Genomic DNA, 22,141 nt, shown 5'->3' with positions numbered 1-22,141 from the left:
CAATAGTCTGATAAACCCATGTACAAAAGCCAGATACCAGGCGGCAGGTAGCTTAGTGGTTAAGAGCGTTGTACCAGTAACCGAAAGGTTGCTGGTTCTAATCCCCGAGCCGACTAGGTGAAAAATCTGTCGATGTGCCCTTGAGCAAGGCACTTAACCCTAATTGCTCCTGTAAGTCGCTCTGGATAAGAGCGTCTGCTAAATGACCAATTTATTTATTTATTATTTAAATACAAAACACTCTTCTGAACGACACTTTTAGGGGACAGCCACTAGAGGCAGCCCTGGACAGCATTGGAAAGCCTCACATAGCTGCGCCGCATTTGCGCAGACGGTACACGTTTTAGGTGAAGCCAAGCCATATTAATACTTTGATTTCGCAATTATTGGTGTTCTCAGTTTGGTCAAAGTGATACGAGAAATATATATACAGTTACAGTAGAATAATTGTTACGGGACTACGGTACTGCTTTGAAAAAAACTAAACGTTGCTCACAACCTGACGCGGAGTCTGACCAGAGATGGAAGAGGAAGCAAGACATCTCACTCGCTCCTTTTTTCTGGTTCAGAAAAAGTCAAAATAAGGCACCAGACCCAGCTACTAAGCAGACCGGAACTGTTTCAATGGTAAACGGCATATGTAAGACATCTTCATATATTGATCATCTTTGGTCTGACGGCCATTTGCGGATGTAAACACCGTTTCCCCAGTTCCACATGCGTGCGAGAGCGGGATGGCGTTAAAGTTGGAACGTTTTGCGTCTGCAGGGAAAGGGAATGGTCTACGAGCAACACATAAAATACGCGCAGGTGAACTCCTGTATACGGCGGAACCTCTAGCATGCTGCGTGTCCAACAAATGTGCCAAAGACTTCTGTCACAGCTGCTTCTCACGGTAAGAGCTGTAGACCTTTTCGTTATACTAGACACTGATCTAAAGTAAGTTTTGCGTTTTACCCAATAGGATTTGGAGAGGGTAAAATGGCCCTCTACCTGGCCTACGTGCAACATCGGCGTTATTGCGTTCTGGAACCTTGTTGTCGTGTTGTTATTAAATACTGCTATATAGCTAATAGATAGCTAGCTAAATACCTTTTGTATAGCTCACTAAAACAGCCGTAAGTTGCTCTTATTAATTTCCAACGAAACTGAGTGTAGCATCAACTACAACAGTACAAAAACGTATACACTACCACTGGGCTGACGTGAGATTTGCTGCTGTACTCAAACTGGACGGTCGCTAGATGGCAGTGTTGCGTTTCCATTTTCTTCAGCTCTAGACAATCTTTTTGTATCGGACTCTATTGTAGTAGTAGGCTATGAGATTTACAGGTGATCGAGTTAATAATATATGATACATGGCTAGTTATCACTAATCTCAGATGGAGCACACTGTTCAGTTCCACAAAGAGCTTCACTAAGAACCCAATTGTCATTTACAGTAAATTAATTATATTTTTTTATACAGACATTGGCCAACTGAGAGCTTTGCAATTTGCAATGTTTGCATATCCATCCTAGGCCTAAATCCTCATATACAGTGCCTTCAGAAAGTATTCCCACCCCTTGACCTTTTCCACATTTTGTTGTGTTACAAAGTGGGAGTAAAACAATCTACACAATACTCTGTAATGTCAAACACTGAACACTCATAATTTTAAGCAATTACTTTACCCCAGCATTGTTACACACGTACACACACACAAATTCAGTGCTCTGAGATCTGCTTGTAGTCACTGAGCAAGTGTGTGTGTCCGGGATGATGAGCCACTGACCTGAGAACACACAGTGGTTATTATGCAGACAATAACAAACACACATTCACTATGGAATGCAGGCGGAATTGTTTGAGAACCAAAACAAAAGCTTGTCTAAGCTGACCCCTGACCCCTCTGCTCGTCATGACATCATCAACCCCCCACCCCCATTCTGTCTGCTCCATCTATTACAGATACTGCTAGTCCTAGTGTACACGTGTGTGTGTGTCAGTCAATATGGCATAGAGATAAACAGGAAACTCAGTGATTTAATATCCATTCCTCAGTAGTGTAGAAAAGTCTATAGGTATTTTCATTTAAAGTAAAGATGCAATTTCCATAAATCCTCTCCTGCCTACGTGTTCGTTTCAGTCATATTGTTTTGAACACCTCTGGCCTATGTAATAAGAGCTTTCACACATTGTTAACAGATCCCATATTCAATTTAGACAAGTAGGACATTTTCTCTCTGAGATGCATTCCTCCTACCTTCTCTCGGTAAGCAGGCGGACGTGTGTTTGAATTATAAGAAGGAAAGGGTATCTGTGCTGTATCATGCACAGCACAGATAGGAACATAAGCATTTCGCTGCACCTGCGATAACTTCTGCAAAACTGTGTACGCGACCAATAATCTTTGATTTGATTTTAATTCGTAGTAATGCGCTGAAGGTACGAGTCTGTTCAGTAATGCCATTGGTGTTGGCGGCAGAGTGTGTGTGTGTGGCAGCAGATGCGCAAGGGTGTATTTCAGCCGTGTGTCTGGTGATTGAATATGGGTTGTTCCATGTCATTTCAGCAAGCCATACCGGGACCGTGGATCACTTTTGACAATTTCTTTGGATTGTCTTACTCATTGTTAGAAAAAAGTTTGGTCCAAATAAAATGTTAGGTACTATATTTATTGAATATTATATGAATCCTATAAATTAAAATGGCCAATTTGGGTGCAATCAATTAGCTTAATTTCTCAGAGATCAAACTATATTTCAACAAAATAATGTTGCAGGAATGCTAGTCTTATCTGTTTCTAACAACTGAAACTATTTCAGAACAATCTGAGATGGTTGGTGTCAATCCTCTTTCTTGTGCTTTTTGAGGTGGAATGACCCATATGCTCAAGCTCTGTCGCACACTATGCACTCAGATAAACCTACTACCTGCCTGTCTCTCTAAGCTTCTACACACAGAGATCTACTTAGCCTATTATACACCTGTGCTGCTTGACTCACCCCCTCCTCTTTCTCTGCCCTTGACTGTTTTGTACCAATTATTTTTATTGACTAGGTTAGGCCTATCTGAAGTACTTTACACATTACTTCAGACATTTCCTTTTTTCCATTTCTGTCCCAAAATGAACGGTAGTAGTGTGTGATGGAGGTGGTTCGGTGATCTATGCTTGTGTCAGCTTGCGTGACGAGTAACCTTCCCTGAGACTCTTATCTCCCTAAGCGAAGGCCTGTGTTGGTCTGTAAATGTGCAAGCATGTGTGTGTGATTGAACTAGCCAGAGGGGCGTTTTTAAAGGAATTAAAGCCACATCAAAGCTGGAGGTAATTGCTGCCTGGCTGATCTCTCTCTGCTGTTTGTTCTTAATGAGAGCTAATCGCTGGGGGCGCAGTGAACACACACACACACACACACACACACACACACACACACACACACACACTCACACTCAACCTAGCGTTGTCTTGCTAGCCACAAGTCAACAAACAAACAAATCATTAGCAGTTCCTCCAGTCATAGGAGAGAAGGGGGGGGGGGGGGGATAAAAGCAGAGAAAGTGTGTGTTTATGATCGTAGAGTGATTGGTATGTCTGACAGTTCAAAGGGAGTGTTTAGCTGTGTGTTATCAGTGGTTACTAGTGTGTGTGTGTGTGTGTGTGATTATTATCAATATGACCCCATGTTAAAATATAGACCCAAATTGCATGCAAGCGATTAGGCCCGGTGTTGTCTCTGGCAGTAGGTGTTGCTGTGATTATAGTTTAATCTGGGTCTAAATTCTAACATTGGGTCATATTGATAATAATTGACAGAACAATCTGATATACAAAAAAAAAAATGGGCCTACGCAGGCGTGGAATCGCTCAGGAAGAGTTTACTAGACTACTCTGAACAGAGCAAATTATTCTTCACACACGCACACAGACAGATGAATAATCCTATGATAGGATGAAAAGAGCTGACTGTATGCAGTCTGTCGTGAAGCATACAAATACCTACTTTAGATAAGAGGGGAAAGATGCAATGTTCACAGAAAATCTCCAATGCAAAGTAGAGATGAGAACAGGGGGATTGTTGACAGGCTAGTCAGCATTCCTCTCCATCCTCTTCTCTCTCTGTCTCCCTCCCTCCAGGTACATTCTAATGCCTTGATTCCATCCGAAATACACAGCTAAATTATTGAATACTTTAACGACTTTATTTTAGATTGGTAAAATTAGTTGTGGTATTGAGTAGAAAGACATGACTTTGCAATTTCAAATTACTGGAAATGTATGAATTCAGTGTGGTGGTGTTGTTTTGGATAATGTCTAGGCCTATATGATCAGGAGGACTATCAGGAGCTATACCATGGATGTATAACTACGTTGTATGAATAGCAAAGGGATATAGGAGATTAACTTTTTTCAGTCAGTTCGACAATAAATAGCCTATGCGCCCCGACTCCGTGGCACAAAAGAAAATAAATGAATGTGCCACAAAATGAATTAAGTGGATTTCAACTCATCATTACCACTTACATTACATGGGATGTGCAAATCCACTCACAGGAGAAACTCCTCATGCTCTCCCTCCTCCGTGAAAATAAATGTGACCGCAGCCGACCACAGCACGCCTGTCCTATCAATAGGTGGTCCTCTGTAGCTCAGCTGGTGGAGCACGGCGCTTGTAATGCCAAGGTAGTGGGTTCGAACCCCGGGACCACCCATACACAAAAAATAAATAATAATGTATGCACGCATGACTGTAAGTCATATTATTATTATTTCGATCACTAGAAGATACATAGCCTATCATTTGTGCTAGCGGGAGAAGGCTATACAGACTTTTCTGACTAGCTAATTGAAACTTTTAAATGAAAAGAAGCCTAGTTAATGAAGTGGAAAAGTAGCCGGCTGACAATGAGTCTGTTATCGGCTGACAATGAGTCTGTTATCGGCTGACAATGAGTCTGTTACCGGCTGACAATGAGTCTGTTATCGGCTGACAATGAGTCTGTTATCGGCTGACAATGAGTCTGTTATCGGCTGACAATGAGTCTGTTACCGGCTGACAATGAGTCTGTTACCGGCTGACAATGAGTCTGTTACCGGCTGACAATGAGTCTGTTATCGGCTGACAATGAGTCTGTTATCGGCTGACAATGAGTCTGTTATCGGCGCTTATGGAAAACACTGTTACACACGAACACACACACACTGTTCACAGAGCTGCAAAGTTCACAGAGACCACCAGATGAATTAGAATGACCACCATTACAATGGCTATTAGGTTTGACTTTTTTTAATGAGTCAAATTAGAGAGTTAAAACATCCTAAACAACAGACCCATTCACACGAAACCGAACCATGAGTTCAGCACCATAGCATTTAGCACAACAGTTCTATTTTACAGCCTGGGTCCGATCGGTGTGTGTAAGTAGTAGGGTTTCCCTGACAAAAAAAAATCTTGGTCAACCGAGAGTTGGCTGTTCTTTCGACCAGTCGATTGTTAGACATTTTAAAACGTGTATTTTTCCATATATAGACACACCCTATGTTTGAATAAAATCAACTATATGTAGACTACTGAGCTTGTCTGATGCTTTAAGCGCTGCGATTTAAAATTGAAGACACAAATTACTAAATAGGGAGCCGGAGATTAATATATAGCCTACTGTTACAGGAGGGGGTCGCAGTTCCAGAGCAACCCACTAGGTGTCATCCTCCGACAACCTTAGGCACCTCCTCACTCAGTCTGGACTAATTATCTGCCTATTGGTGTCACCTGTGTCTGATTCACTTTTGTATTTATGCCCTGACTTCCCTGTGTTCCCTTGCTCAGTTTTCTCTACTAGTTCCTTAATGTCAAGCAATTCGTATCAGTGTCGGATTACGTGACGGAGTTACAGGTACTTGAGAAGTGTTCTCCCTGTGTCATTGTGTTTTTCCAGTCAGAGTTAATATTTGGTATTGTTTGTTGCCTGTTTTTCGGAGACCTACAGTGGGGAGAACAAGTTTTGATACACTGCCGATTTTGCAGGTTTTCCTACTTACAAAGCATGTAGAGGTCTGTAATTTTTATCATAGGTACACTTCAACTGTGAGAGACGGAATCTAAAACAAAAATCCAGAAAATCACATTGTATGATTTTTAAGTAATTAATTTGCATTTTATTGCATGACATAAGTATTTGATACATCAGAAAAGCAGAACTTAATATTTGGTACAGAAACCTTTGTTTGCAATTACAGAGATCATACGTTTCCTGTAGGTCTTGACCAGGTTTGCAAACACTGCAGCAGGGATTTTGGCCCACTCCTCCATACAGACCTTCTCCAGATCCTTCAGGTTTCGGGGCTGTCGCTGGGCAATACGGACTTTCAGCTCCCTCCAAAGATTTTCTATTGGGTTCAGGTCTGGAGACTGGCTAGGCCACTCCAGGACCTTGAGATGCTTCTTACGGAGCCACTCCTTAGTTGCCCTGGCTGTGTGTTTCGGGTCGTTGTCATGCTGGAAGACCCAGCCACGACCCATCTTCAATGCTCTTACTGAGGGAAGGAGGTTGTTGGCCAAGATCTCGCGATACATGGCCCCATCCATCCTCCCCTCAATACGGTGCAGTCGTCCTGTCCCCTTTGCAGAAAAGCATCCCCAAAGAATGATGTTTCCACCTCCATGCTTCACGGTTGGGATGATGTTCTTGGGGTTGTACTCATCCTTCTTCTTCCTCCAAACACGGCGAGTGGAGTTTAGACCAAAAAGCTCTATTTTTGTCTCATCAGACCACATGACCTTCTCCCATTCCTCCTCTGGATCATCCAGATGGTCATTGGCAAACTTCAGACGGGCCTGGACATGCACTGGCTTGAGCAGGGGGACCTTGCGTGCGCTGCAGGATTTTAATCCATGACGGCGTAGTGTGTTACTAATGCTTTTCTTTGAGACAGTGGTCCCAGCTCTCTTCAGGTCATTGACCAGGTCCTGCCGTGTAGTTCTGGGCTGATCCCTCACCATCCTCATGATCATTGATGCCCCACGAGGTGAGATCTTGCATGGAGCCCCAGACCGAGGGTGATTGACCATCATCTTGAACTTCTTCCATTTTCTAATAATTGCGCCAACAGTTGTTGCCTTCTCACCAAGTTGCTTGCCTATTGTCCTGTAGCCCATCCCAGCCTTGTGCAGGTCTACAATTTTATCCCTGATGTCCTTACACAGCTCTCTGGTCTTGGCCATTGTGGAGAGGTTGGAGTCTGTTTGATTGAGTGTGTGGACAGGTGTCTTTTATACAGGTAACGAGTTCAAACAGGTGCAGTTAATACAGGTAATGAGTGGAGAACAGGAGGGCTTCTTAAAGAAAAACTAACAGGTCTGTGAGAGCCGGAATTCTTACTGGTTGGTAGGTGATCAACTACTTATGTCATGCAATAAAATGCAAATTAATTACTTAAAAATCATACAATGTGATTTTCTGGATTTTTGTTTTAGATTCCGTCTCTCACAGTTGAAGTGTACCTATGATTAAAAATTACAGACCTCTACATGCTTTGTAAGTAGGAAAACCTGCAAAATCGGCAGTGTATCAAATACTTGTTCTCCCCACTGTATGTGCTCCTCATTTGTTTTCGTGAATAGTCCGTTTTGTATCCTGGCTTTTGGACCACCAGTAAAGATCCTTGTTTCACCATCCTTGCCTACTGTCTATCCTGCACCGCACCTGGGTCACACCTCACACCAACCCTTACAGCCTACAAGGTGTGAATCAGACAGGTGTCTAGTGTGCCATATATTTGTGATTACGCGACAAAAAAAATCTTGGTCAACCTAACAATCGACCAGTCGACTAAATTGGGTCAGCCTTAGTAAGTAGGTGTGTGTGTCATCGATACCGTGGTAAAGTTTGAGACGTTCAAATAGGTCATTTGTGATTTTTATTGACCAGTGCAGCTTTAGCGGATAGAATCTAGTCAAATCTTGATTAGCATCACAGTGACATTATCACTCGGAAAACCATGGTCTTGTCCACTATAGCAAAAACTTTTTGAAATTGATTTATTTTATTTAGGTAAGTAACTGTTTCAATGTGTTTGAAACATTTATCTTTCTTCTGTTGCCATCAAACCTAGAGTTTTAGTGGTATAGAAGGATTGACATGTACTTCAGCGATACGTTATTTGTTGTAGGCTTAATAATAATAATCAATTGTGCGTCGAGTAGGGTTGGGCGTTATCCACATTTTCATACCATCATACCTTTTCTGTACCATACCGTGGTATACGGTATTACCGGAAGTGCACACAAAGGGCGCTATTTGAAAATAATAAATAACCTTCTTTTTTTTTACGCACAAAACAATTTAGGCGACCGGGATCTTGATCCAGGAGAGGATTGAATGTCTCTGCTGTAACCGAGAAGCTTGATCTTGACATGTAGCCACTTTTATACAGCAAGTTAGCAAACCAAATGCATAGCTGGAGCCCTGAGCTGGATACAATTTATTTGACACGTCTTAGATTTCTTATAGTTATACTTAACTTATAAGCAGTGGCATAGCACGCACCTCTGCAGCCTCCACGCCTCATCCTTCTTCAAATCAAACCATCGGTATTTCTAAATAGTCCGGTATACGATATAAACGGTATATTGCCCAAGCCTAGTGTCAAGCATATATTTTCCCTCTTCTGTCCTGCCGTATCCCTGGTCAGAAGATCAAATGTGGGCTTTGGTCACACAGCAGCTTACATTAGAATGCTCCAGGCATTTTCAACCTGCTGTATAGCATCTTAAACCTTGCGCGCACACACAGACCTGTCAGATCAGAGTACAGAGGCAGGAGCCTTGAAATGAGAAAATCAGTCAGGCACGACTGGCAGCCCGGGGAAAAGGGCCCCGCTAATTACTACCTCACACTGAACCATCGCTATACAGCTTACTGAGGAAATTAATTACCGTACACACACACTTTCATCAAAGCAGACTTCCATCTTCATTCAGCGTGTACAGTCCCAGTATTCCATCTATGATGCGAGAGCGAGAAGGTACTTTAATTCTATATTGCTTGTCAACATTTCTTAATAAACTCACTTTAATATATTGATAAGGTGCCAGGATACGAACTCTCTCAAGCAGAACGTCATTACCTGAGAAGTCAGCTAAAATCAGCTTTGACGAGAGAGAAGGACAGGGAGGGGCAATTCCACGGTAACAGAATGATGCTGAGTTCAGATTTTTCACAAAAAAATGTATGTCAAACAAATACCAATGATTGCAAAGCTAAACTATATGCACAAGGACTACATTTAACAATTTCCACAGAACATTTAGCAAAAACACATTTACTTGAAGAACAGTGCAGATACAAAGTTTGGTAACAGAATTGCCTGGAGAGAGAGAGGGACAGGGAGAGGGAGATGAACGTCATGAGACATGGAGGGGGTGTGGGGAAGAAAAATAAAGATTTAGATGAGAGAAGTCGCACATTTTGGATACAGATCCAGAAGATGGACACATCCACAGTAGATAAAATATTTAAAAAACACAGGCCTAAAAGATGAGTGAATGTCTGCTCCTTGGATGTGTCCTTGTCTTGAACTGGGGAGAGAGAACAGAACAGAGGTTTAATAGAGTCAATAACTAGATATTGACAGGACCTTGCCAATGAATTAACCCAATAACCGCAGTAGTCAATCTGTGTACAGTAATATTAATATTTAGGAATATGTCAGAAGACTGATTGGGGTCAATAGTATAGTGTGTGTGAGTCTGTCGGTGTGTCTACATGTATGTGTGTGAAGGCATACGAGGTCAGTAGAGCAGACAGGATTATACACACTCACTGTTGATCTGATGGTTCCAAATGTATCCCAGCATTCCTTGTGTGTGCTCTGGTTTATTCCACATCCTGTAGCCAGGCCCAGTACTGACAGGACTGAGATGAAGGGTCTTTGTTCTTGTGTGTGTTGAGAGAACACCATGGTTAGTGTAGATGTCCATCTTTCTCTGACTGGCTCTCTCTCCCATAGAATCTCAGAACAATGAGTCTACATCTCCATAATATGTACAGCATATCGTTAAATGATGCTTCTCGCTCTGTCTCTGTCTGTCTCTGTGTTTCTCTGTGTCATTCTACATTGATAATGTTATTGGTAATCTTTGAACAGAAGCAGTACTGGTCAAGTACGCATGCTCGCGCGCACACACACACACACACACACACACACACAGACACAGAGCAAAAATCCCAGTGTTTGCCAGGTCCTTATCCAGAGGAAGTCCAGTCAAAGCTGTTAAGGAAAAAGCGCTGAGTGATGTCATTACGCAGAGCCTATATCCTGTCCAAGATAAATAAAGATAAAAGTAGTTCAAGTCCTGTAAAAGTTGTGTTGGGGAAAGCTTTCATGAGTGAACTCATAATAAACAGAGCCATAGCATGAGATGATAGCCTACTGCTGTATCTGAAACACAACAGGAATGATGTAGGTTTTATCATTATGATGTATTTACTATTTATCTGACCTGTAAACTGGAGAACTCTGGTGTATGTTTCAGCTCTTAGCTTTGACTTTGACTGGGATTTTCACAAGATGTAATCTATAAAATGGTCCTTAGTAGGAAGGATTGTTGACATTTTTGTGAAATGTATATCTAAAAGCATAATTGAGAAATAATTAATCATATTTATGACAAAGGGGGCCTTACCCATGGCTCATTTAAGACGCCATTATGTTTCATCTGTAGGTGCTACAAAGCAAACATTGGTGTCATATGAAGCTTTACCACTTTCTCTGTGATATGAGTAGTATTTTGATGTCTAACAATTCTTACATTAATTTATTTATAGAAAAATGATTTTAAAATGTTTGATTTGTCAATTTTTTTTATTTTTGTTGAACATAATATTCTTTAAGGGCATATCAAAGTTCCAGAGTAGGATCTCTGCTACTTTTGGAGTTATGATCCAATTTCTAAGCATTACCAACAGTGAATGTGAAAATGGATTCAAAATGGTCGTCCTCTGCTGGAAATTTGCAGGACAATGATACAAGTAAAAGGAGAGCTGTGGTTGGTTAGATTGCCTACTATGCCAATAGGGCTCCAACGAGTGGTTCTGTAACTGTATTCTCAATCTTCGTAACCTGTGGTGATTTATTAAATATTAGAAGAGGGGCGCTGCCTGTTGGAGCCCTATTTCTCTGTTTAAAATGGGCCTAAACTTTAAAACTATCAGAGATCTCACTCTGGAACTTTGATATTCCCCTAGAGTATATTATGTTCAAAAATATATAGAAACATTTGCCAAATCTAAGTTTTTATATTTTTTATATTCATGTTTATCTTATAAATGTAAGAAAAATTGTTATTGAAGTCAAAATACTACTCGTATTACAGAACAAGTGTTAAAGCTTCATATGACACCAATTTTTACTTTGTAGCTCCTACAGATGAAACATTATGGAGTCTTAAAGGAGGCCTGGGTAAGGCCACAATGTCAAATATGCCACGTATTTTTATTTTTTCCTGGTTTCATGAGGAATCACTCTTAGACTTCATCATTCAGCCTTCACAGACCATTGAATGTTTTTTCCAGTCAAGTCTGTAGTTTGTCATCATTCTCTCCTCTGACTTCCCTTATCTCTCTGCATGTTGTAGAAACAGGCCCAGGAAATGCCTGTTGGAAGATTTAAGTGGTTCTGACCCCCATATATAGCTGTGTGTGTGTTGGGAGGAGGTTATTAAGGAACAGGGACGGTAAGTGTGTGTTAGCTACATCTCAAAGATCAGAGGCTGATAGCCAAAAACAACTGCAAAGTATTTTAACCACTCTGACAAATGGATGGATAGGAAACACTCAATGTATTTCATGCTGAGAGGAAGCAGGCCGCTGCCAGCACTGTGTGTGTGTGCTTGTGCGTGCAGTCTAGTAATGTGAGCTAAGATTACATCATTAATGTCACATTCTCATGAGTTAGTGACAAAATCATTAGGACCACTACTTCATGATTAGATTACATATGTTTGGACTGTAGGACCTGTAGCTTTCTGTTGGAATTATTTTACAAAGAGAGAAAATAAAACACCACACACACACACACACAAGCCTCCATCACAGACAGACGTAGAAATGCTGAACACAGAACAGTGAGCGAGTCATGTTGATTTGACTGGAGCTAGCCATTAATAACCAGATATAACCAGGGGTCCTGTGTACTCATTGTCAGACATAGTGCACACATAGTTCAGGAGACTGAGAGATTTGAAGAAATATGGTAATTACACACACACGCAATCACACACATACTGCTTGATACATACTGCTGATGAAAGTGTGGTTAGTCATGCCATTCAAATTATGTTTTGGGGGCATACTGTACAACAGTGACTGGTTTCAGTGGATCCTCTTCAAGTTCAGAAACAAAACCTGTGTCTCAAATGTTACCCTATTCCCTTTAGTGCACTATGTGGCCACTTTCCATCCCTAACCCTACAGTGTCCCAGGTCAAAAGTAGTGTGTTATCTAGGACTAGGTTATAGGGTGTCATTTAGGGCAGTGTTTCCCAACTCCGGTCCTCGAGTACCCCCAACGGCACACATTTTTGTTTGAAGACGCCATAATTCATGATCTGGATATCTGAGATACAGTGCCTTCAGAAAGTATTCACACACCTTGACTTTTTCCACATTTTGTTGTTTTACAAAGTGGGATTAAAATGCATTTAATTGTCATTTTCTGGCAACAATTTACAGAAAATACTCTAATGTCAAAGTGGAAGAAAAATTCTAACATTTGTAAAAAATATAATATGAAAAATACAACATTAATATATCTTGATTCCACACTTGGATTTTCCCATTATTATTTTAACAAATTCTTCAAGCTCTGTCAAATTGGTTGTTGATCATTGCCAGACAACCACTTTCAAGTATTGCCATATATTTTCAAACAGATTTGAAAACTGTAACTCGGCCACTCAGGAACAGTCACCGTCTTCTTGGTAAGCAACTCCAGTGTAGATTTGGCTTTATGTTTTAGGTTATTGTCCTGCTGAAGGGTGAATTCATCTCCCAGTGTCTGGTGGAAAGCAGACTGAACCAGGTTTTCCTCAAGGATTTTTCCTGTGCTTAGCTCCATTCCGTTTCTTTTGTTTTTATCCTGAAAAACTCCCCAGTCCATAACGATTACAAGCATACCCATAACATGATGCAGCCACCACTATGCGTGAAAATATGGAGGTACTCAGTAAATATGGTGGTACTCAGTAATGTGTTGTATTGGATTTGCCCCAAATATAACACTTTGTATTCAGAACAATAAGTGAATTGCTTTGCCACATTTTTTGCATTTCTTCTTTTAACTTTTTCAATTAGGTTACTATTGTGGAGTAACTACAATGTTGTTGAGCCTTCCTCAGTTATCTCTTATCACAGCCATTAAACGCAAACTGTTTTAAAATCACCATTGACCTCGTGGTGAAATCCCTGAGCGGTTTCCTTCCTCTCTGGCAACTGAGTTAGGAAGGACGCCTTTATCTTTGTAGTGACTAGGTGTATTGATATTCAATACGTCCCGTTCTTTGCAAACCTCCCTGGTCTTTGTGGTTGAATCTGTGTTTGAAATTCACTGCTCGACTGAGGGACCTTACAGATAATTGAATGTGTGGGGTACAGAGATGAGGTAGTCATTCAAACATAATGTTACAGTGCCTTGCGAAAGTATTCACCCCCCCCCCCCCCCCCCCTTGGCATTTTTCCTATTTCCTGATTTTTTGGGGGTTTGTATCATATGATTTTTGTGAAACAAACAAGAAATAAGAAAAAAAACTGAACTTGAGCGTGCATAATTATTCACCCCCCCAAAGTCAATACTTTGTAGAGCCACCTTTTGCAGCAATTACAGCTGCAAGTCTCTTGGGGTATGTCTCTATAAGCTTGGCACATCTAGCCACTGGGATTTTTGCCCATTCTTCAAGGCAAAACTGCTCCAGCTCCTTCAAGTCGGATGGGTTCTGCTGGTGTACAGCAATCTTTAAGTCATACCACAGATTCTCAATTGGATTGAGGTCTGGGCTTTGACTAGGCCGTTCCAAGACATTTAAATATTTACCCTTAAACCACTCGAGTGTTGCTTTAGCAGTATGCTTAGGGTCATTGTCCTGCTGGAAGGTGAACCTCCATCCCAGTCTCAAATCTCTGGAAGACTGAAACAGGTTTCCCTCAAGAATTTCCCTGTATTTAGCGCCATCCATCATTCCTTCAATTCTGACCAGTTTCCCAGTCCCTGCCGATGGCAAAACATCCCCACAGCATGATGCTGCCACCACCATGCTTCACTGTGGTGATGGTGTTCTCTGGGTGATGAGAGGTGTTGGGTTTGAGCAAGACATAGCGTTTCCCTTGATGGCCAAAAATATCAATTTTAGTCTCATCTGACCAGAGTACCTTCTTCCATATGTTTGGGGAGTCTCCCACATGCCTTTTGGCGAACACCAAATGTGTTTGCTTATTTTTTTCTTTAAGCAATGGCTTTTTTCTGGCCACTCTTCCGTAAAGCCCAGCTCTGTGGAGTGTATGGCTTAAAGTGGTCCTATGGACAGATACTCCAATCTCCGCTGTAGCTCCTCCAGTGACAGGCATGAGGCAAGAGGTCTTGATTTGAATACAGGGCTTTAATGCTGGTCAACCCGTGAGAACTCATTGCTGCTTATCACACAGAGGTGCTAAACATCCTTTTAAATGTCCTTTATCTTCTTCTGTATACTTTCTTTGTAAGTATGCACTTAAACACGATAACAGTGGAAAAATAATTCGCTTTTTGCGGTAAAGTTTCCTCGGTGCGTCGCTAAAGGCGCTCTGGTGACAACACTCGGGCGGAACCAAATTAGTTCCGTCTTGCTGTAAACGTACAATTCAGAAGAAATTAAATAATAAAAAGTGCAAATACATGAAATAAACTGGCGACAGAGGCAGTTACACTCCCACCAAATCACAAGTGATTTCTTAAAACTTGGAGACAAACCTACTGCATTAATAAATTAAATGAAGCTCTGTCCTAATAAACAACTAATAAACTGTGTGTGAGTGTATGATAGAACCATCAGTCTGCTTCTAGCAATGTAACTGTTTTCTGAATGGGTCTCTCCAGGTAAACAGGTTTGGCTGTACGCTTTCCTCTTCCATCCAGGGAGGAGTCACTGATGAGTAACTTGAGTCTCCTCACTCTTTCATCGCTTCCAGGATACACCTCGATGACTCTTGCTATCTTCCATTGGTTTCGTGGTGTGGCAGCATCTTGTAACAGAACAATGTCACCGACCTTTGCATTTCTGCGATCTTTGGTCCACTTCTGTCTGTGTTGGAGATTCAGGAGATACTCTTTTTTCCATCGTACCCAAAAGTTGTTGGTTAAGAGTTGAACTCTGCGCCATCTTTTGCGGAGGTAGAGATCCTCCTTGACAAACTTTCCAGGAGGAGGGAGAATGATTGTGGATTTAATGGTCAAGATGTGGTTTGGTGTCAAGGGCTCTGGACTGGTAGAATCGTTCAGATGATCAGTGGTTAGAGGTCTGCTATTCACAACCGCCATAACCTCATATAGAAATGTTCGTAGGGAAGAGGAGTCAAGTTGTCTGGACGACTGTTCTAGAATGGACGCCAGGACACTTCTGATAGTGCGGATTTGTCTTTCCCAGACTCCACCCATATGACTTGAGGCAGGGGTGTTCATGATGAACTCGCAGCCCAAATCTTTGAGCTCTTCTTGATCCATCTCTTTCAGTGCTTCAATGAACTCACGCCTTGCTCCGACAAAGTTTGTCCCTTGATCACACCTTATCTGCCTTACTGATCCACGAATGGCGATGAATGAACGCAGAGCATTGATAAAGGCATCTGAGGTCAAGTCATCAAGTGCTTCAATGTGAACTCCTCTTGAACACATGCAGGTGAGCAACAGCCCATAACGCTTTAGCTCCTTTCTTCCTTCCTTAATGTGAAATGGTCCGAAGCAGTCCATTCCACAGTAAGTGAATAGAGCAGTTGTTTCCATCCGCTCTTCTGGAAGGTCTGCCATCCTTTGTTGCTCTGTGCATCTTCGGAACCTTCTGCAACTTGTGCACTTGTGAATATGGGATGAAACAAGCTTGCTGCAACCCAGGATCCATATGCCATTGGATCTGAGTTCATTTATAGTCATTCCTCGACCTTGATGGTACACTCTCTCATGATAGTGCTTGACGAGCAATGCAGAAACATGACTGTCTCTAGGAAGTACTGCTGGATGCCTCACATGTGGATGTAGGGCAGCATTAGCTAAGCGGCCTCCTACTCTGATTACACCTTGATCATCCAGGAACAGACATAGTTTGTGCAACTGGTTGGCTTTGTCTTTGACCTTTGTCTCCTTATGATGTCTAAGGCGTTGAATTTCTTGAGAGAGAGTTGCTTCCTGGACCATCTTGATTATGGTCCGCTCCGCCTCTTTCCTTTCCTCCAAGTTCGAGGCCTCACAGGACTTTGGCTTGAGACCTTTGATTTCCTTAGCACGGCGCTTGAGTCTGGCAACAGCCTTCACCATTCTTGCCCAGTCTGAGAACTTGTGTAGACGATCTAAAATTGTTTTTGCTTCTTCTGCCTGAGTGTCATGAACCTGAGCTTTCTTGACCTCTGGGTCACTGCTCTCGATCTCTCCCACCATGACAACTCCAGTTGGTAGCTCTTTTTGCCAAAGAAGGTCTGGACCTGTGAACCAGTTAGAAGCTGTGAGTTGTTCTGCTGTGACACCCCTTGAGGCGTGGTCAGCTGGGTTGTCTTCTGAAGCTACATATCTCCATTGTCTGGCCTCTGTGCTTAGCTTGATGCGTTCAACTCTATTTGCTACAAAAACATGAAATCTTCTGGCTTCATTACTGATGTATCCAAGTACAACCTTTTGAGTCAGTCCAGAAACATTCTTGTTGGCAGTCTATTTCTAGTTCTTTCTTGAGCATGTCACTGGTCCGGACTGCTACCACTGCTGCTGACAGCTCGAGTCTTGGTATGGTCGTGACTTTAGTAGGAGCAACTCTTGACTTTCCCATGACCAAGGAGCAGTGGACCTCACCTGATGTACTGACTGCTCTTAGATACGAGCACTCTCCATAGCCTGACACGCTGGCGTCAGAGAAGTGGTGGAGCTCATAATGCTGGACCTTGAAGCTTGATGGCAGATAGTATCTTTGGATTCTCACACCAGCCAAGTTTTTTAGATCTTGCAACCAAGACTCCCACAGGGGTCGAAGGTCATCAGGCAAAGGATCATCCCAACTGAGCTTGTCACGACACATCTGCTGCAGGATCTGCTTTCCTACCAGGATGAAGGGTGCCACAAATCCAAGTGGGTCGTACACCGAGGCAACTGTGGACAAGACCCCTCTGCGGGTAAGTGGATTTTCTTTGACAACCACTCTGAACTGCAGCTCATCAGAAGTCACACACCACTGTACTCCTAGTGCTCTTTCCATGTGTGGTTCTCCCAACATCATGGTCAGGTCCTTGACGGCTTTAGCACACTCTTCCTCAGGAATTGTGGCTAAGACTTCTTTGCTGTTGGAGATGAACTTGTGCAATCGAAGTTTGCCTGTGCGACAAAGCTCTCTTGCTTCCTTCACTAGTTGGATTGCTTGGTTTTCAGATTCTACACTTGCCAATCCATCATCGACGTAGAAGTTCTTCTGGATGAACCTGATGGTTTCTTCTCTAAAGCGTCCTTGTCCTTGAGATGCAAGTTGCTTCAGGCCATAGTTAGCACATCCAGGTGATGAAGCTGCACCGAACAAGTGGACCTTCATTCGATAGATGGAGGGCTGGGCTTTAAGATCTCCATCCTTCCACCACAATAATCTGAGGTAATCTTGGTCCTCTGGCTTAACATGGAACTGGTGGAACATACGTTCTATGTCACACATAACTGCCACACGACCCTTTCTGAACCGACACAAAACTCCCACCAAGGTGTTTGTTAACTCTGGGCCAGTCAGGAGATGGTCATTCAAGGCTGTCCCTTGAAACCTTACAGAGCAGTCAAAAAACGACACAGATCTTACCAGGCTTTTGGGGATGATACACCCCATGGTGGGGGATGTACCACGCTGGGGTCTTGCTAATATCCTCTTCAGGGACAAGCTCGGCGTCTCCACAAGCTATTGTCTCATCCATAAAGGTCTTATAGTCTCTGCAGTACTGCTCATTTCCCTTTAACTTCTTCTCCAGACATCTGAGACGGTGGATGCCACATACCTTGTTATCTGGTAAGTTTGGTCTTCCTTTCTTGAAGGGAAGTGGCATTTCATAGTGCCCATCATCCTTGAGTCTGATGCCACTCTCCATAATTGACATGAACTGGAGATCCTCTTGAGAAAGGTGTTCATCTTCTGAAGCCCTTTCTACAAAATCAGATTCCAACACCTTGATGACGTCTGTTGGAAGGACTACTTCTTTGATCTGTGTTCTACAGACATAGTGCACTTCGTTTGGGAGATTTGGAAGAACTGATGTCACTTGCTTCACAATGACTTGATGGCTTATTCCAAAGGCATCTCCAAAGTCAAGACATGGGTTGCCATAGCCGACTACACTCCAACCCAAGTCTGTTCTCTGAGCAAAGGGCTCATTTTCTTCTCCAGCAACCACTTGTCTTGGTACAAGAGCTTGAGGACAGCTGTAGCCAATTAGTAGGCCGATGTCACAGCTCTGCAGAGGAGCAATTTCATCTGCAATGTGCTCAAGATGAGACCATGCCTTGACAGTCTCTGGTGTGGGAATATGATCTCTGTTTGCAGGGATGAATTCTCTTGAGTAAGTTACTGGCAGGTAGATTATCTTATCGGAGTAGAATCCTCTTATTTGTAGATCAGTCAGCCTTCTGCTAGGCACCACTGTATTTCTTGAAGCCATTGTGGAGAGCTTTAACTGGACTGGTTCATTTTTAGTGTGAAGCATCTTTGCTGTCTCTTCAAGGATGAAGGTCGTGTCACTCTGTGTATCGAGAAGAGCGTACACAAGGACTTCATGATTTGGCTTACTTGTAGTGGACAACCACACAGGAATGACTGAGGATGTACATTCTGGATAACTCTGTTAGATGTTACCTCGCGTGGTGGTTTTGTCACCCTCTCTTGTGAACGATCTGTCGTTCTTTCTCTTGACTTGTCACTCTCCATTTCTCCATCAGTCCTTGTTGACATTCCTCTTTCTTTGCTGCGATTATCGTGTAGGCAGGTTGGATGTCCTTTCTCACAAGTATCACAGATCCTTCTATTTTCACACTCCTTTGAGCGATGGCCAGGCTTCAGACAGCCAAAGCACCACTTCATCCCTTGAACAAACTTGACTCGCTCAGAGATGGTTTTATTCATAAATTTACAACACTTGTGTAGACTGTGACCTGACTTCTCACAAAAAACACAGCTTGTGGAGGAAGCTTTTTCATCTGAGTTAGTTGCTAGTACCTTTGCTCCGAGAGCTCTGTTCTTTAAAACCTTGATCTGCTCACCTTCAGCAGGTTTCAGAGCATGGAGAGATGTTATTGGGTTATTTGCAATCTTAGCTTCACGTGTGAGAAACTTTACAAACTGCTGGAAGCTTGGGAATGTGTGACTTTCTTCCTCCACTTCTATGACCTTTCTGTTCCATCTCGAGGTCAGCCAGTCTGGAAGCTTTGCAAGTAACTTCTGGTTCTCATTGCAGTCATTAAGTACTTCGAGGCCTCTGATCTGAGTCATAGCAGCCTCACAGCTCCGAAGAAAATCAGCAAACTCTTGAAGTTCGATACTGCCTTTGGAGCTTATCTTGGGCCATGCCTCCAGCTTATCTCTGAATGCTTTGGCTATGAGGAATGGATTTCCATATCTTTCCTCGAGAATCCTCCATGCTGCGTGATAGGCTGACTCTGAACCAAGCAGGAAGTAGCTCTCTATAGCCTTTTTAGCAGGTCCACCCACATACTTTCGCAAGTAATATATATTTTCTTCGGCTGGAATGTTTTTCCGATCAATGAGTGTCTGAAATGAAACCTTCCAGTCATTGAATCTGAGTGGGTCACCATTGAATATTGTTGGTTCAGGTATAGGAAGACGACCTGCACTGATGGACTCTGCAAGTGCTCTAACAAGAGCTGCTGTGCTGTCATCCTGCTTTGAATGTGCCCGGTCTTGTGGTGAAGAATGGTGCTGCAACAGATTATTTTCATGTTTAACTTCTTCCTTTTCCTTCATACAGACACTTTGATGGAGTAGACTGCTTATTTCTTTATCTGAGCACTCACTCTGATCATACACTCGCTGACGTGCCTTAGCAGCCTTTAACTTTTTAACTGTCTCTAGTCGCTCCAGTTGTCTCCGCTTTGCATCTAGCACCTTTTGTCTCTCTGCAGCTTCAGCTTCAAGCCTTTCCAATTCCTCAATGCAACACTCTTGTTCTAGTAGTACTTCTAGAGTAGCTTCATTGGCAGCAACTTCAGCAGCGGCATCTTGTCTGCTAACAGAAATCCGACTTGAATGTCTGGAGCTGCTTTGAGCATGAGAGGACTTAGTGCATTGGGATTTGATACTTATCTTGTCTGAGGCTACAGACTTGAATATAGACGATGTCGCCCTGTTGCCTCGTTGTTCATCTCCTCCACCGTTATCTGCTGTCTCCAAACGATCTTTTGCAGTTTGGATGATCTTCCTGGTTACTGCATCACAGGTGTCAATTCTGCGACGTGTGTCATGGTCAGGGTTGTCTATGCGCCTTAACTCATCATAAGCAATGTTCAGATTCTCTGAGGCAGCACTTATTTTGCTTATGTGTTCATGTAGCAGGTTGTTTGAGCATTGTCCACTCAAAGCTTGCTTGGCGTCTTTAGCAATAGCATTCCACTCCTCATAGCTCACAGTGAAACGGTGAGCAAATCTTCTTATTTGCTCATTGTACAGTTCTTGGCCCTTTTCTGTTAACTTTCGGTCTCTGTGGCTTCTTCGTGGTTCTTGTGAGGAAGTGTGGTCATTAGCTCTTGTGCCTTTAGTAGCCTGTGGTTGCATGTCTATGCACTGCTGCTCTATACTTTCACCTACATTAACCTGCTTTCTCCCAGAGGTAAGACTAGGCTCTGACATTGTTACTTGGTGTACTTAAATTTGGGTTAAATCTAATTTGGCCTGTAGCTAAGTGATTCAGCTCCCATTAGCTATTCACATTTATACTATTTTTACCACTAATATTATTTTTTAGAACATATTCACATCTACTTCACACAAATCAATATCACGTTGTTCTATGAAATGCAAAATTCAGTCTCTTGGTTGTAGCTTAGTTAACACTTAAACATACACACAACTATACCGTATGAATATGAAGGCAAAAATGTGTCAGTCTCTTGTGGGAAATAGTTTAAGCTTCTTTGCATCAGCTGGATTCATGGTAAGGCGCCTGGATTCTTCTGTGGATGCTGCGGCTGTGTAAATGTCAGGAGCGGATGCACACTCTTGGATGTAGAGATGTCCCTTCTTGTCCATGGATCACGGCTCTTTGGTACTGTCTTCCTCGTCTACTCATGCAGAGCAGATGAGTTCTCACTGTAGCTCCTCCAGTGACAGGCATGAGGCAAGAGGTCTTGATTTGAATACAGGGCTTTAATGCTGGTCAACCCGTGAGAACTCATTGCTGCTTATCACACAGAGGTGCTAAACATCCTTTTAAATGTCCTTTATCTTCTTCTGTATACTTTCTTTGTAAGTATGCACTTAAACACGATAACAGTGGAAAAATAATTCGCTTTTTGCGGTAAAGTTTCCTCGGTGCGTCGCTAAAGGCGCTCTGGTGACAACACTCGGGCGGAACCAAATTAGTTCCGTCTTGCTGTAAACGTACAATTCAGAAGAAATTAAATAATAAAAAGTGCAAATACATTAAATAAACTAAAGTGCTAATACATGAAATAAACTGGCGACAGAGGCAGTTACACTCCGCTGTGGACCTTTGCAGCTCCTTCAGGGTTATCTTTGGTCTCTTTGTTGCCTCTCTGATTAATGCCCTCCTTGCCTGGTCTGTGAGTTTTGGCTGGCGGCCCTCTCTTGGCAGGTTTGTTGTGGTGCCATATTCTTTCAATTTTTTAAGAATGGATTTAATGGTGCTCTGTGGGATGTTCAAAGTTTCGGATATT

The 22,141-nt window shown here is 42.5% G+C and overlaps 1 protein-coding gene across 2 annotated transcripts in view; it reads left to right on the top strand.

The window, feature by feature from the left end:
• Positions 1-664: 664 nt before the first annotated feature.
• smyd3 (SET and MYND domain containing 3) overlaps positions 665-22,141 on the top strand; it is a 174,066-nt gene continuing 152,589 nt past the window's right edge. Inside the window, exon 1 of one of the 2 annotated variants that reach the window (XM_084144249.1) lies at positions 665-895. In XM_084144249.1, coding sequence (XP_084000375.1) covers positions 735-895 — 161 coding nt within the window. In that variant the 5' untranslated portion in view covers positions 665-734. The remainder of the gene's footprint in view (positions 896-22,141) is intronic. The other variant, XM_084144250.1, reaches the window with a different exon arrangement.

This window comes from Coregonus lavaretus (genome assembly GCF_964263955.1).
Source record: "Coregonus lavaretus genome assembly, chromosome: 27".
NCBI classification, from domain to species: Eukaryota; Metazoa; Chordata; class Actinopteri; order Salmoniformes; family Salmonidae; genus Coregonus; species Coregonus lavaretus.
This window is presented reverse-complemented; position numbering and strand designations above follow the sequence as displayed.